Source organism: Oncorhynchus mykiss, chromosome 11 (assembly GCF_057628025.1).
Source record: "Oncorhynchus mykiss isolate SJ-2025 chromosome 11, ASM5762802v1, whole genome shotgun sequence".
Taxonomy (NCBI): domain Eukaryota; kingdom Metazoa; phylum Chordata; class Actinopteri; order Salmoniformes; family Salmonidae; genus Oncorhynchus; species Oncorhynchus mykiss.
This window is the reverse complement of record NC_143032.1, coordinates 14,664,349-14,680,904: the sequence shown is the minus strand read 5'-3', so window position 1 is coordinate 14,680,904 and position 16,556 is coordinate 14,664,349. Positions and strand designations below refer to the sequence as shown.

The 16,556-nt window shown below is 42.6% G+C and overlaps 1 protein-coding gene across 7 annotated transcripts in view; it reads right to left on the bottom strand.

Annotated features, from left to right (window-relative positions):
* LOC110535318 (brefeldin A-inhibited guanine nucleotide-exchange protein 1) overlaps positions 1-16,556 on the bottom strand; it is a 108,380-nt gene that overhangs the window by 50,597 nt on the left and 41,227 nt on the right. For 4 of the 7 annotated variants that reach the window (XM_036934959.2, XM_090189497.1, XM_090189496.1 and 1 more), the window contains exons 3-6: positions 10,139-10,292; positions 9,370-9,516; positions 4,569-4,748; positions 4,004-4,057 (exon numbers count right to left, since the gene is read on the bottom strand). In XM_036934959.2, the coding sequence (XP_036790854.2) occupies positions 4,004-4,057; positions 4,569-4,748; positions 9,370-9,516; positions 10,139-10,292 (535 nt within the window). The remainder of the gene's footprint in view (positions 1-4,003; positions 4,058-4,568; positions 4,749-9,369; positions 9,517-10,138; positions 10,293-16,556) is intronic. The other 3 variants (XM_090189499.1, XM_090189500.1, XM_090189498.1) reach the window with 1 other exon arrangement.

Sequence of the window (16,556 nt, the reverse complement as noted above, 5' to 3'; positions counted from 1 at the left end):
ACACAATATGAATCTATAGCAGCCCCCTACACAGTATGAATCTATAACAGCTATCTATAGCAGCCCACTACACAGTATGAATCTATAACAGCCCACTACACAGTATGAATCTATAACAGCTATCTATAGTAGCCCACTACACAGTATGAATCTATAACAGCTCTCTATAGTAGCCCCCTACACAGTATGAATCTATAGCAGCCCCCTACACAGTATGAATCTATAACAGCTATCTATAGTAGCCCACTACACAGTATGAATCTATAACAGCTCTCTATAGCAGCCCACTACACAGTATGAATCTATAACAGCTCTCTATAGTAGCCCCCTACACAGTATGAATCTATAACAGCTCTCTATAGTAGCCCCCTACACAGTATGAATCTATAACAGCTCTCTATAGTAGCCCACTACACAGTATGAATATATAACAGCTCTCTATAGTAGCCCCCTACACAGTATGAATCTATAACAGCTCTCTATAGTAGCCCCCTACACAGTATGAATCTATAACAGCTCTCTATAGTAGCCCCCTACACAGTATGAATCTATAACAGCTCTCTATAGTAGCCCCCTACACAGTATGAATCTATAACAGCTCTCTATAGTAGCCCCCTACACAGTATGAATCTATAACAGCTCTCTATAGTAGCCCCCTACACAGTATGAATCTATAACAGCTCTCTACAGTAGCCCCCTACACAGTATGAATCTATAACAGCTCTCTATAGTAGCCCCCTACACAGTATGAATCTATAACAGCTCTCTATAGTAGCCCCCTACACAGTATGAATCTATAACAGCTCTCTATAGTAGCCCCCTACACAGTATGAATCTATAACAGCTCTCTATAGTAGCCCCCTACACAGTATGAATCTATAACAGCTCTCTATAGTAGCCCCCTACACAGTATGAATCTATAACAGCTCTCTATAGTAGCCCCCTACACAGTATGAATCTATAACAGCTATCTATAGTAGCCCACTAACCAGTATGAATCTATAACAGCTCTCTATAGTAGCCCCCTACACAGTATGAATCTATAACAGCTATCTATAGTAGCCCACTAACCAGTATGAATCTATAACAGCTCTCTATAGTAGCCCCCTACACAGTATGAATCTATAACAGCTCTCTAAAGTAGCCCCCTACACAGTATGAATCTATAACAGCCCCCTACAGAGTATGAATCTATAACAGCTCTCTATAGTAGCCCACTACACAGTATGAATCTATAACAGCTCTCTATAGTAGCCCCCTACACAGTATGAATCTATAACAGCCCCCTACACAGTATGAATCTATAACAGCTCTCTATAGTAGCCCCCTACGCAGTATGAATCTATAACAGCTCTCTATAGTAGCCCCCTACACAGTATGAATCTATAACAGCTCTCTATAGTAGCCCCCTACACAGTATGAATCTATAACAGCTCTCTATAGTAGCCCCCTACACAGTATGAATCTATAACAGCTCTCTATAGTAGCCCCCTACACAGTATGAATCTATAACAGCTCTCTATAGCAGCCCACTACACAGTATGAATCTATAACAGCTCTCTATAGTAGCCCCCTACACAGTATGAATCTATAACAGCTCTCTACAGTAGCCCCCTACACAGTATGAATCTATAACAGCTCTCTATAGTAGCCCCCTACACAGTATGAATCTATAACAGCTCTCTATAGTAGCCCACTACACAATATGAATCTATAACAGCTCTCTATAGCAGCCCACTACACAGTATGAATCTATAACAGCTCTCTATAGTAGCCCCTACACAGTATGAATCTATAACAGCTCTCTATAGTAGCCCACTAACCAGTATGAATCTATACCAGCTCTCTATAGTAGCCCCCTACACAGTATGAATCTATAACAGCTCTCTATAGTAGCCCACTACACAGTATGAATCTATAACAGCTCTCTATAGTAGCCCCCTACACAGTATGCATCTATAACAGCTCTCTATAGTAGCCCCCTACACAGTATGAATCTATAACAGCTCTCTATAGTAGCCCCCTACACAGTATGAATCCAGGTGCATGTGTAGGTGTACTACAAAAATAATGTTAAAAGAAGTGAAAAACTGAGCCACACGATGATGTAAGCATGATTCAGAGGAAAGACACAGGTCAGGAATGGAAGCAAATACAGTATTACACAACTACCAATACGATTGTGAATGACACATCTTCTCTAACACCAGCCTATAGTCATTTCCCCCCAGTTCCTACACACAACATAAAACATGGGGCATTATCAGATTATTAACGTAATATAATTTGTTCTCAACCCCTTTCCTGGCTAAATAAAGGTTCAATCAAGAGAGGACATTAGTCTAGAGGTCATGCTGACTAACAGATCCAGACAGACGTGTTCAGAATGCAGATCACTGTCCCACTCCAGGTAGGGGTGAGAGTCCTCCAATCAGATGTGTTCAGAATGCAGATCACTGTCCCACTCCAGGTAGGGGTGAGAGTCCTCCAATCAGACGTGTTCAGAATGCAGATCACTGTCCCACTCCAGGTAGGGGTGAGAGTCCTCCAATCAGATGTGTTCAGAATGCAGATCACTGTCCCACTCCAGGTAGGGGTGAGAGTCCTCCAATCAGACGTGTTCAGAATGCAGATCACTGTCCCACTCCAGGTAGGGGTGAGAGTCCTCCAATCAGACGTGTTCAGAATGCAGATCACTGTCCCACTCCAGGTAGGGGTGAGAGTCCTCCAATCAGATGTGTTCAGAATGCAGATCACTGTCCCACTCCAGGTAGGGGTGAGAGTCCTCCAATCAGACGTGTTCAGAATGCAGATCACTGTCCCACTCCAGGTAGGAGTGGGAGTCCTCCAATCAGATGTGGCAAAGTCATATCACACCATTATCTCTATGGTAGCTAGACATGACACACATTATACACGCACATGCACACAGTGACACACACACGCACACACAGTGACATACACAGTGACACACAGAAATGGAGGTGACACTCCATTTGTTTACTGAAAATGCTGCTCTCAAACTGTCTTGCTCTAGAAGCCATTGTGTCAACGATACTGCTCTCTCTACTATACTGATGGCATTACATTTACCATTCAATTCTAACAACTCTCAGATTCAATAATATGACCCTCTATTTAAAAAGGATGAATGAATCTATCAACATCGAATTACTCCGATAGTAACAATCCCAGACAAACACAGTGAGATGCGATTCTGCCAGCTAATGAGAATACACACACAGCCACAATACATATAATTTCTGAAGGTGAGAAATGTGTGTGTGTGTATTTTCAAATCAAGAGTGTAAGCCCAAACACACACAATGCAAACAGAAAAACATTTGAAATGCTCTGTCGGCTGGTATGAACACGCACATGTACACACACACGCACACGCACACACACACACACACACACACACACACACACAAACAAAGACGAGTGAAAGCATTTCATGAATACAAATGGTAATCAGTGCTGAAGAAAAGATAATGATTCACAGGCAACTGAACTGAAGCACCAGCAAGCATAACCACAATGCACGTCTGCCCCAGCAAGCACAGCATAACCACAATGCACGTCTGCCCCAGCAAGCACAGCATAACCACAATGCACGTCTGCCCCAGCAAGAACAGCATAACCACAATGCACGTCTGCCCAAGCAAGCACAGCATAACCACAATGCACGTCTGCCCAAGCAAGCACAGCATAACCACAATGCACGTCTGCCCAAGCAAGCACAGCATAACCACAATGCAAGTCTGCCCCAGCAAGCACAGCATAACCACAATGCACGTCTGCCCAAGCAAGCACAGCATAACCACAATGCACGTCTGCCCCAGCAAGCACAGCATAACCACAATGCACATCTGCCCCATAGCTGGAACAGAGGAGGAGAAAGAGAGATGGATGAATGGACTGATGGATGGAGCTGAATGGGAACACAGAGAAGAGTTCAGAGTTCAGATCAGGCAAGTCAAGGCAGTCCTGTAGTCTTTACCTGGCGGTCACGTTTTCTCGAGGCCAGAGACCAAGATATCTTGTGATTTGTAAGCTATGTGTCCGTCCGGGGGGGGAGGTGAGGGGGGAAAGAAGTGTCAATCGAAAAGAAACAGATGATATTAGAGCAAACTTTGTTTTCAGGGTGACACCTTACTTGGACCTCTGGTCAGAAAGTCTATGCTACGCTGTCATCAGCGTGACGGAAACGGAGGCTATATGTGGTCAGTCAAGTGATAGCAACTTAGATGAGTTAGGTAGGTGTCAGGCTAGCCATGTTTAGCCTGGCTGTAGCCTGTGACAGGACAGTTTTATGTCACCTGACACATAAACCCCTACGACTCCTTATTCAACTGCTATGTCATGCTCAAATAAAGGGTCACCTTCTCTTCCCTTTTCCCCTCAGTACAGTATCTCTATCTGTCTGTAGCTCTGTTTCTATATCCACACCAACACACCACTTAAAACCAAGCCACAAAGCCATGTATTGGCGTCATGCATTCTAAGTGCATTCTAAGTGCTATGCTAGTGTGGACATTGTCTCAGTGTCTCAGAGAGGGACTTACTGCCTGGTTCTCCATGCGGGCGAAGATGACATTGAGCATCTGAGTGAGCGTGGCCTTGGCCGTGGTCTGGTTGATGAGGTTCTTGCTGGCTAGGTAGATGTTGTAGCAGGTCCTGACCGCCTGCAGCACTGTGCCCTCATGGATCTCTATGTGCTGGGAGGTCACAGCCGTCAACAGGGCCTGGTGGGGGGGGGGGGGGGAGAGACAGAGTGAGAGAGAAAGAGTTCATCATGGTTTATCAAGGTCTATCATGGTGCCTCAGCATTATTTGTGTGAAAGATACTCCTACAGCGATAGTAGTATAGTCCTCTGCATCTCACATCTCTGATCCCTTGGCCACCCTCCTCCCAGTCAGAACTACACAGACACAGTTACACAAACACAGCTATAGCGGGATGAGCTGAGCCAAGCTGAGTTGACAGCAGATTACGGGTAGAGGCTGAGATTTGGGCTGCTGTTTCACAGCGAGGAGTATTGTACTGAGAGAGAACGCAGCGGTGCGAGACCATCTCAGAACAGACCTTCTGATTCACAGTCAGGAATAGACCAATGCCTAGTGCACTTCCTGTCAGTCATGACTTCTTAATACACCTCCCTGCTGAGTGCACTTCACTCAACAAATGCTAAGTGCACTAACCTCAGTGTACTTCTCTTATCTACTGCTTAGTGCACTTCCCTCAACCACTACCCTCCTCTCTACAGATGAAAGTAACACACACGTACAGACTCACCACGTAAGTGATAATCAACTAGGGGCTATGCATTCTATGGAAAATAAAGTATGATGTGGAACTGACCGTACACAGAGTTGCATTATTTTCCAGAGAACGCAAAGAGCCCAGAGTTATTTATTCATTTTATACCATGACTATAATTTAACATATTTGCCACGACAAATGTGTTTCATTTGCAGGTAAAAATGTGTTCAACATACAAAAGTATGTGGACATCCCTTCAAATGAGTGGATTCAGCTATTTCAGCCACACCCGTTGCTGACAGGTGTATAAAATCGAGCACAACACCATGCAATCTCCATAGAAATACATTTGCAGTAGAATGGCCTTACTGAAGAGCTCAGTGACTTACAACGTGGCACCGTCATAGATGCCACCATTCTAACAAGGCAGTTAGTCAAATTTCTGCCCTGCTGGAGCTGCCCCGGTCAACTGTAAGTGCTGTTATTGTGAAGTGGAACATCTAGAAGCAACAACGGCTCAACCACACAAGCTCACAGAACAGGACCACCGAGTGCTGAAGCACGTAGCATGTAAAAATTGTCTGTCCTCGGTTGCAACATTCACGAATGAGTTCCAAACTGCCCCTGGAAGCAACGTCAGTGCAAGAACTGTTCATCAGGAGCTTCATGAAACGGGTTTCCATGGCCGAGCAGCCTGACAAGCCTAAGATCACCATGCGCAATGCCAAGTGTCGGCTGGACTGGTGTAAAGCTCGCCGCCATTAGACTCTAGAGCAGTGGAAACACGTTCTGTGGAGTGATGAATCACGCTTCACCATCTTTGGGATGAAATGCAAGCCAGGCCTAATTGCCCATCAGTGCCCAACCTCAATAATGCTTGTGGCTGAATGGAAGCAAGTCCCAGCAACAATGTTTCAACATCTAGTGAAAAGCCTTCCCCACAGCAACTCGCCCAAGCCTTCCCCATTTCTCCTTCTCCCAAATCCAGTCAGCTGATGTTCTGAAAGAGCTTCAAAATCTGGACCCCTACAAATCAGCCGGGCTAGACAATCTGGACCCTTTCTTTCTAAAATTTGTTGCCATCCCTATTACTAGCCTGTTCAACCTCTCTTTCGTGTCGTCTGAGATTCGTGTCGTCAAAGATTAGAAAGCAGCTGCGGTCATCCCCCTCTTCAAAGGGGGGGACACTCTTGACCCAAACTGCTACAGACCTAAATCTATCCTACCCTGCCTTTCCAAGGTCTTCGAAAGCCAAGTCAACAAACAGATTACCGACCATTTCGAATCTCACCATACCTCTGCTATGCAATCTGGTTTCAGAGCTGGTCATGGGTGCACCTCAGCCACGCTCAAGGTCCTAAACAATATCTTAACCGCCATCGATAAGAAACATTATTGTGCAGCCGTATTCATTGATCTGGCCAAGGCTTTTGACTCTGTCAATCACCACATCCTCATCGGCAGACTCGACAGCCTTGGTTTCTCAAATGATTGCCTCGCCTGGTTCACCAACTACTTCTCTGATAGAGTTCAGTGTGTCAAATCGGAGGGTCTGCTGTCCGGACCTCTGGCAGTCTCTATGGGGGGGCCACAGGGTTCAATTCTTGGACCGACTCTCTTCTCTGTATACATCAATGATGTCACTCTTGCTGCTGGTGAGTCTCTGATCCACCTCGACGCAGACGACACCATTCTGTATACTTCTGGCCCTTCTTTGGACACTGTGTTAACAACCCTCCAGGCAAGCTTCAATGCCATACAACTCTCCTTCCGTGGCCTCCAATTGTTCTTAAATACAAGTAAAACTAAATGCATGCTCTTCAACCGATCGCTGCCTGCACCTGCCCGCCTGTCCAACATCACTACTCTGGACGGCTCTGACTTAGAATACGTGGACAACTACAAATACCTAGGTGTCTGGTTAGACTGTAAACTCTCCTTCCAGACCCATATCAAACATCTCCAATCTAAAGTTAAATCTAGAATTGGCTTCCTATTTCGCAACAAAGCATCCTTCACTCATGCTGCCAAACATACCCTTGTAAAACTGACCATCCTACCAATCCTCGACTTCGGCGATGTCATTTACAAAATAGCCTTGGATGCAGTCTATCACAGTGCAATCCGTTTTGTCACCAAAGCCCCATATACTACCCACCATTGCGACCTGTACGCTCTCGTTGGCTGGCCCTCGCTTCTTACTCGTCGCCAAACCCACTGGCTCCATGTCATCTACAAGACCCTGCTAGGTAAAGTCCCCCCTTATCTCAGCTCGCTGGTCACCATAGCATCACCCACCTGTAGCACGCGCTCCAGCAGGTATATCTCTCTGGTCACCCCCAAAACCAATTCTTTCTTTGGCCGCCTCTCCTTCCAGTTCTCTGCTGCCAATGACTGGAACGAACTACAAAAATCTCTGAAACTGGAAACACTTATCTCCCTCACTAGCTTTAAGCACCAACTGTCAGAGTAGCTCACAGATTACTACACCTGTACATAGCCCACCTATAATTTTGCCCAAACAACTACCTCTTTCCCTACTGTATTTATTTTATTTATTTATTTATTTTGCTCCTTTGCACCCCATTATTTGTATTTATTTTATTATTATTATTATTTTGTACATTCTTTGTCCACATACTTTTGGCCATGCAGTTTAGCTACAGTAGTTGCCTAGGTAACCAAACAGACTTGCTAGTTTAGCTAACCAACCCATCAGGCCAAGCACGACTCCAGAGCCATCATTAAGTTTGCTGACGACACAACGGTGGTAGGCCTGATCACCGACAACGATGAGACAGCCTATAGGGAGGAAGTCAGAGACCTGGCAGTGTGGTGCCAGGACAACAACCTCTCCCTCAACGTGAGCAAAACAAAGGAGCTGATCATGGACTACAGGAAAAGGAGGCCCGAACACGCCCTCATTCACGTTGATGGGGCTGTAGTGGAGCAGGTTGAAAGCTTCAAGTTCCTTGGTGTCAACATCACCAACAAACTATCGTGGTCCAAACACACCAAGAAAGTTGTGAAGAGAGCACAACAACACCTTTTCCACCTCAGGAGACTGAAAAGATTTGACATGGGTCCACAGATCCTCGAAACGTTCTACAGCTGCACCATCGAGAGCATCCTGACCGGTTGCATTACCGGCTGGTATAACAACTGCTCGGCATCCGACCGCAAGACGGTGCAGAGGGTAGTGCGTACAGCCCAGTACATCACTGGAGCTAAGCTTCCTGCCATCCAGGACCTATATACTAGACGGTATCAGAGGAAGGACCATAAAATTGTCAAAGACTCCAGTCACCCAAGTTATAGACAGTTGTCTCTGCTACCGCACGGCAAGTGGTACTGGAGTGCCAAAGTCTAGGTCCAAAAGGCTCCTTAACAGCTTCTACCCGCAAGCCATAAGACTGCTGAACAATTAATCAAATGACACTTGGACTATTTACATTGACCCCCCCCCCCCCACCCCTTTGTTTTACACTGCTGCTACTCGCTGTTTATTATCTATGCATAGTCACTTCACCCCTACCTACATGTACAAATTACCTCGAATAACCTGTACCACCGCACACTGACTCAGTACCGGTACCACCTGTATATAGCCTCATTATTATAATTTTATTGGGTTCCTTTTTTAAAAGTTTTTAAAAAGTTTATTTAGTAAATATTTTCTTAACTCTATTTTCTTGAAACTGCATTGTTGATTAAGGGCTTGTAATTAAGCATTTCACGGTAACCTGTTGTTTTCGGCACATGTGACAAATAACATTTCATAAATTTGAACTTGCTATTATGAAAATCGAATTTAACAATGCCAATAATGTTTTCATTTCGACTATTGCTTTCAAAAGCAGCTCAAACATGTAAGAATGAACTACAGACATTGAATTCTAATGTGTATTATAGGGAAATAATGCACGCTCCCGAATGCCCTTTAAGCCAATCAGAAATGAGAATTCAACAATGCCATGGTAGAAACAGATAACACAATTATACATTCTAAATAATCACCATGCAGGCAAGAATAGAATCTAACAGCAGAACACACAATATCCAAAACACACTTCCTTGCAGACCAAATAACCGCAGATGCCAACCTTAATGATCTGTAGCTGCACCCCCTCATCTGTCTGTGGTCCCTGGAAGCAGCCGCAGATGGTCTCGATGATCCTGTCGATGAGCTTCTTGCCAGGGGCCGTGCTGTCTGGAGCGCTGCCGGTCAGGTGGCCGTACGCTATCAGCTTCTACAGGGAAAACACCAAACACACAAAACCACACAGTCAGACAGACACTAATCTCCCGTGGGAAGATTCTGCGTGGAGACTGAAGAACCTGTCAGGACTGAATGGGATGTGTGAGATACCGAGCTGCATTAGTTCCGGCCTTTTTGTTTTCGTCACTGGTCATTTGGAAGTATCAGGATTGGGCGAAGGCTTTGTCTGAGTTTCCTTTTGTGAAGGCGGAGCTCTTCATTTCTCTCCATTTCTAACACACCCAGTAGTTAATCACTGACCAAATAACGCAAGATTTGACTTCTGTTTTATCAGAGATGAGATAAACGCAACTTCTACATTTCATTCAGAAAACACCCCAAAACATCATGAAGTGCACTGTGAATCAGTGTCACTGAACTTTGAGTCTATGTAAATACAACATTTATTTCACATCAAATTCCAGTTAGATATTGCACAGAAACTTAAATAACTTTAGATGACTCCAAGCTGTGTGTATGATTTAATATCAATATAGTCCTTAACCAAATGACCATATTTGTTTTGACATGTCATTACGGTGATGGGAAGAAACATGCTGCCTAGACAGTTTTAGACACACAGGGTTCACGTGTTGGCCTCCTCTACTACTGACCTGTAAACAGTCTAGTGATGTGATGACGATGCGGGGACATTTGGACTGACATGCCAACTCAAACGGCAGGAAGTACTTGTCGGCCTCTACGAAGCTGGTCTTTGATTTGATTGGCGGAAGAGTGCTGGAATCCGATTTGCTGTCTGGAGGAGGACTGGAGAGAGAACAAAAAAAAGAAAACTGAGCTCATAGTACATATTCATATTGTTACTTTTATTTCTTAGTTTTTTGGGGGTATTTTTCTTAAAACTACATGGTTGGTTAAGGGCTTGTAAGTAAGTATTTCACTGTAAGGTCTATCTATACCTGTTGTATTCGGCACATGTGACAAATACAATTTGATTTGGTATTCTGTCATCGACACAAAGCATGATAAAAACATCATTTGAAGCTGTATTTATTTCTGCCAATCACACACTATTAACATAACGTAGCAGGAAACGTAAGCAAATAAACGTCTGAAACGAGATCCCCTACATACTGGGCTTGACGAGAAGAAAATAAACTATTGGGGGAGGTTCTCTTCTGCACTGTTCAACCAATCCAGCAAATGTAGAGGAGTTAAGATAGAGTATCACCTTGTTAACGTCCAAAAGGGGAAGCCGTGTCACAAGCTCTCTTTCCATTTCCCCTGACAACCCGGAACATCCAGTTGGACTCGGCAGAAGCTAACACACTACTGACAGTGTACTATTTCTGTCTTTGTGCATGTTCTTTATGCAGCTCAATTTGACGCACTGTAATCAGCCAACTCTTATAAAGAAAGGGCCTGCAATTAATCTACCCCTCATCTATTTTAGGAGAAGAGATCCATGATGTCATACACCTGATAATAATGTTCTCTGCTCTGTCGAGTGTGTCTTTATACTGTCAAAAGCCTTTGTGGCCAAAATCACATCCTTGTTACTGTTGCTATGGAATAAAACCAAGGTTAAAGCCATATTTGTGAGTGCTGTTTGTCTTTATGGATCGTAGATCTAAACCAGGGAACCTTAGCTGTACGCTAAAACATTATAAATCTAAACCAAGGGTCCTTAGCTGTACGCTAAAACATTCTAAATCTAAACCAGGGGTCCTTAGCTGTACGCTAAAACATTCTAAATCTAAACCAGGGGTCCTTAGCTGTACCCTAAAACATTATAAATCTAAACCAAGGGTCCTTAGCTGTACGCTAAAACATTCTAAATCTAAACCAGGGGTCCTTAGCTGTACGCTAAAACATTATAAATCTAAACCAGGGAACCTTAGCTGTACGCTAAAACATTATAAATCTAAACCAAGGGTCCTTAGCTGTACCCTAAAACATTATAAATCTAAACCAGGGGTCCTTAGCTGTACGCTAAAACATTCTAAATCTAAACCAGGGGTCCTTAGCTGTACGCTAAAACATTCTAAATATAAACCAGGGGTCCTTAGCTGTACGCTAAAATATTATAAATCTAAACCATGGGTCCTTAGCTGTACGCTAAAACATTATATGCACGCTAAACATTAGCCATCAGAACAACCACACCCAAACTGCACTGAGCTCTGAGCCAAGGATGGCGGGAGAGAAGGAGGAAGAGAGAGGGAGAGAGAGAGTGAGAGAGCGAGGAAGAGGGGTGAAGGGCTGTGTTGTTTGTGTCTTGGCAGAGAGAAAGGATGACTTCAGCTTCTTTAGAGTGATGACCTCGCAGAGTGCAGTGGGACATGGGATAGAGAGGGAGAGAGAAAGAGAGAGGGACAGAGAACAAGAGAGAGAGAGAGAGAGAGAGACAGAGGGGAAAAGGAGAAGAGGAAGCATACAGAATTTTGAGAGGCGATGTGGGCATTTCAAATATAATATGGTCTCCCGTCGAGTCCATTCATCACATAATGTTGTTTTGAATGGAAATGTCCATTCTACTTATGCTAATTCTATGAGTCACAGTCCCTCTCTGCTCAGCATGCGTTCTCCCCTCTAATAAGCAACATACAGGATTAGCCTGCTCATATTCATAATTGACATGAAATGGGGTTGAGCCATACATCTATGGAGAGTAGAGAATGCTAACACGTTGCTTCTGGTCTTACAACTTTTGACACTTTTTGGCTTACAAAAGATCCTTGAGAATAAGTGATGTTATGGGTGTTTTTCATACTTTTCTAAAGCCCGAAAGCCAGGGTAACTTTGCGAAAGGTTAGGTAAGGTGTCTGTATGTAAAAACTCACTACATCCCTCACTCCTCCCCCACGTAAAGTCAACTTGGGCATGGCATTTGTGAGAAGAAGCTTAGATATTGGCCGTGTCTGAATACCCATACTTAGTAGGCCGTTTGAGTATGCCAAAAAATTAAGTTTAATAGTATGCAACATTTCTAAAATCGATCTATACTTTAAATGCCCGGATGTCATACTGATTTTGGTTTTGACAACAGCTGATCAATTTGAAGTGTGGATGTGCTACCGAAATCAACGAATAGCGAGATAAAAGGCAATCCCGCATAACGCATTCTCAGTATGTGAAAATCTAATGTTTTATAGTATGTACATTTTCTAAAATCGTGTATGGTTTAAAAGCCAGGACTCATTTCGCCTCTTCATCTAGTAGAAATCGATGCACACTTTTCCACAAGGCATTGAAGATGTGGTCTGAGCCTGGTTCTCTTCAAGTAGCCAAATAACAAAACTAGGCTACTTAATTGGGGAAGATGACGAATAGTGAAGTTTCTGCGGTGGTATTCAAATGTAAGTGAAGTCGTATTTGTTATCCTTAAAATTCTCACGAGTATTGCATTGTGGGATACATCTTTGAAAACAGAACTGTTTAACATTTGTGAATGTGTCAGCACCAAGGACTCAGGATGTGGCTGCGGTAATGATGTCATGTTAATCAGGCCTTTTGATTTGAACATATGGATTGTTTTAGTTTTGTAGGCGTGGCTACCTAATTTAATTAATGGACCAAGTCTTAGCAGTCATTCTGATCTTGATCTCGTTCCCAATGATCAGTGCTTCAGATTATAATGTCGCTGTCCAGCGTTCTGAATTTGCCATGCAACCGACTGTCCACGTTTTTTTCTGTGCAATAGCCTTTCGATTTGAACATTTGTTTTGGTGTGTGTACTAGGCTATTTAATTTAAATATATGTTACAGCACTTTGGTTTCACTAATAAATATGTTTAAATGGAAAAAAATTATCTGTTTACGTCTTCAGTCCTTTTTAAATAGGATAGATGGGCTATATGGTCTACATTATAGGTTGAATGTGCTAAATGGTATGTGCTAAAAAGTATGTTACGATGAGTACATAGCAGAGGTGGGACCAAGTCCCTATTCAAATCACAAGTCAAGTCTCAAGGTCCAAGACGAGTCCCAAGTCTTGAGTCAAGTCCAAGTCGTGAGTCAAGTCCAAGTCGTGAGTCAAGTCCAAGTCAAGTCCAAGTCGTGAGTCAAGTCCAAGTCGTGATTCAAGTCCAAGTCGTGAGTCAAGTCCAAGTCGTGAGTCAAGTCCAAGTTGTGAGTCAAGTCCAAGTCGTGCATTCTAAGAGCAAGTCAAGTCTCAAGTCAAGTAAAAAAAAAAATCTACACATGCAATGACTTCTTTCAACTACAAACGTATAGACCTTGGGACTATAAGGTTCTATCTGACATTTGTGTCAAATGAGTTAGTCACATATAATAGATCTTGGTTCTTTATATGTCCATAAAGTTATATTTTTGAAAAAGTAAATTTTAAGTCAAAGAAATCAACAACTAGAAAGTTCTATCTGCAATCCAATCACAAGCTTGAACAAATACAGATGGACCAATCAGAACCCTTCTTCGCCAATAATGGCACGCAATCAAAACAACAAATGTCACATCATTGCTCAGTGATGGCAGTAATTTGTCTAATGACCATAATACATTTCTTAATGGATTTGCTGATGTGCTCTGACTATTTTGGTAAAATAGTATTATTCTATAATTTATGTTTTCAAATGGATAGTCTACTTAACTGAACATGTCTAATTCAAAAGTGTCAGATATAACTTTATTGCTGAACCCAGATTGACATTTCAGAGACATAAGGTTATATCTGCTATTGCACCCACCTAAACATGTTTTTTTTTTCAAATGTCTCAGGATTTTGATACTTTTAAAGGTACTTCAGGTACCTTTAAGGTGACGACCTTAAAAAGGATCCACCCTCTTTTTTTCAATTTTCGCCTAAAATGACATACCCAAATCTAACTGCCTGTAGCTCAGGACCTGAAGCAAGGATATGCATATTCTTGACACCATTTGAAAGGAAACACTTTGACGTTTGTGGAAATGTGAAATGAATGTAGGAGAATATAACACATTAGATCTGGTAAAAGATAATACAAAGAAAAAAGATGGTACTTTTTTTTGTACCATCTTTGAAATGCAAGAGAAAGGCCATAATGAATTATTTCAGCCCAGCTGCAATATATATTTATAGCAATATAGCAGTTTGTGGGCAACGTTTTATACTGATCTAATGACATTGCATTTCTGTTCAACATTTTGTATCAAGACTGCCCAAATGTGCCTAATTGGTTTATTAATACATTTTCAAGTTCATACCTGTTCACTCTGAAACAATAGCATGGTATTCTTTCACTATAATAGCTACTGTAAATTCGACACGAAATTATTGTCTATTTATAGAGGCTACAAGACATCCATTTTCATTATTTTGTCAACAACACAATTTGATTGTGTAATAATTAATTGTATCAACAAATTCCAAATGCAAGCTTCATAACTCAATTATCAATTTCAAGCAATTTTGATATACCAAAAGACCATTAGGCCTATGCTAGTATTGTTGCTTGAAACCCCGTTGCTGGTGAGCATGCAAAGTAAACAATTAATGCTCTTGACCACCAAACAATCTTTTGAGCTGCATATTTATTTATGTCCATATTCTTTCCCTACAATTTGACGTTTGCACTGCACCGATTCTATAGCTGTACATCAGCAATCTGTTCGTCCAGTTGTTCTCTAACTTTTTGACTCGTGACCCACAAAAAGGAGTGGTTCAAAGTCCTCGACCCCCTCGCACGCACTTCTCTGGAGTCCAGAGCAAGCAGGATCATATATTTTCTGTCTGTATTTTTCTTTCTCAAAAATATCGTAAATCATTTGCCAGAATATGTTATGTCTTCATCCCATAAGTATTGAAGGCAGTGCGATGTTACAGCTATCTTTAAACATACCGTACCACCACTGAGGCATATACTTTTAACCCACCCAAACTAGGGTGGGTTAAAATAGGAAAATTATCAATGAAATCACTAGCCTATTGTTCTGGCAAAGATGAGTCCGTAGCAGATTGCTAAACTGAATTTTATATGGATAATATTAACGTAGGTAGGCTACTGCTTTTGCTAGGCAAAACCGGAGAAAGGTAAACAAGTGCTTTCTGGTCACTAATGTGGATACGTGCGCCAGCATTTGCGAGCCAATGCTGATGACTGGTCATTAATCAACAGTCAACACAACTACATTTTTTGGCTCTGAAACATAGATTACGATATTTGGTGCAATGCCGCAGGCCTTGTTAGTAACCAGATCGAATAAACAAAGGTATAAATATAAAATACAAATGGTAGGTTATCTAGCCTATAAAAATATGTATGAATTTCTGTATTTTTCCCATGCAATTTCACACTTGTGACCCCCCCAAAACCTTCTCACTGCGCATTTTGGTTACCCAAAATGTGTGGATTGACAGTTTGTTGGTCAAATCAAAGGGCAGAGTGTGCGCTTCACTAGCAAACCTGTTTAATTTTTTTTTTTTGCATGTACAATACGGTCTCTGGCTGGGTGGAGAGTAGCCTAATCCACTGTGACTCTGTGCCACAAAATGAGTGACAAAACATTACAAGATCTGGCCAGATAATTTCAATTCATCAGTCTCAAGTCTATATCGAGTCCTGAATCTTGAGAGAGGGATGGAAATGGTGGGAGAAAGAAAGGATGAGGAGGAAAGGAGGAAAGGAGGAAAGGAGGAAAGGATGAGGAGGAAAGGAGGAAAGGAGGAAAGGAGTGGCACTCATGGTACATTTCATTCCACTGACCCAGTTACCAGGCAGCAGAGCTCCACAAACACACACAAAAACTCTCCTTCTCCCAGGCGAAATCCAGCCTACTTTTTGAGTGTATGTACTGACATGTATGTGCAACTGTTAGATACAGACACAAACACACACTACATGTTAATATATGTAAATCGTAGTATTTAGTCTGTAATGTCTTTTTCGTTATATGTCAGACCCCTGTAACGCTAGTTGTCGCCATCCCCCTCCCTCCCTCCCAGGCTAGAGCCAGGCACTAGGCAGGGGTCCATTAATGACAGGGAAAGGGCTTTTAGAAGGAGACCAGGCTGAGAGACAAACAAAAACACACTGGAGGTCACACACACAGACACACCCTTTACACTAAACT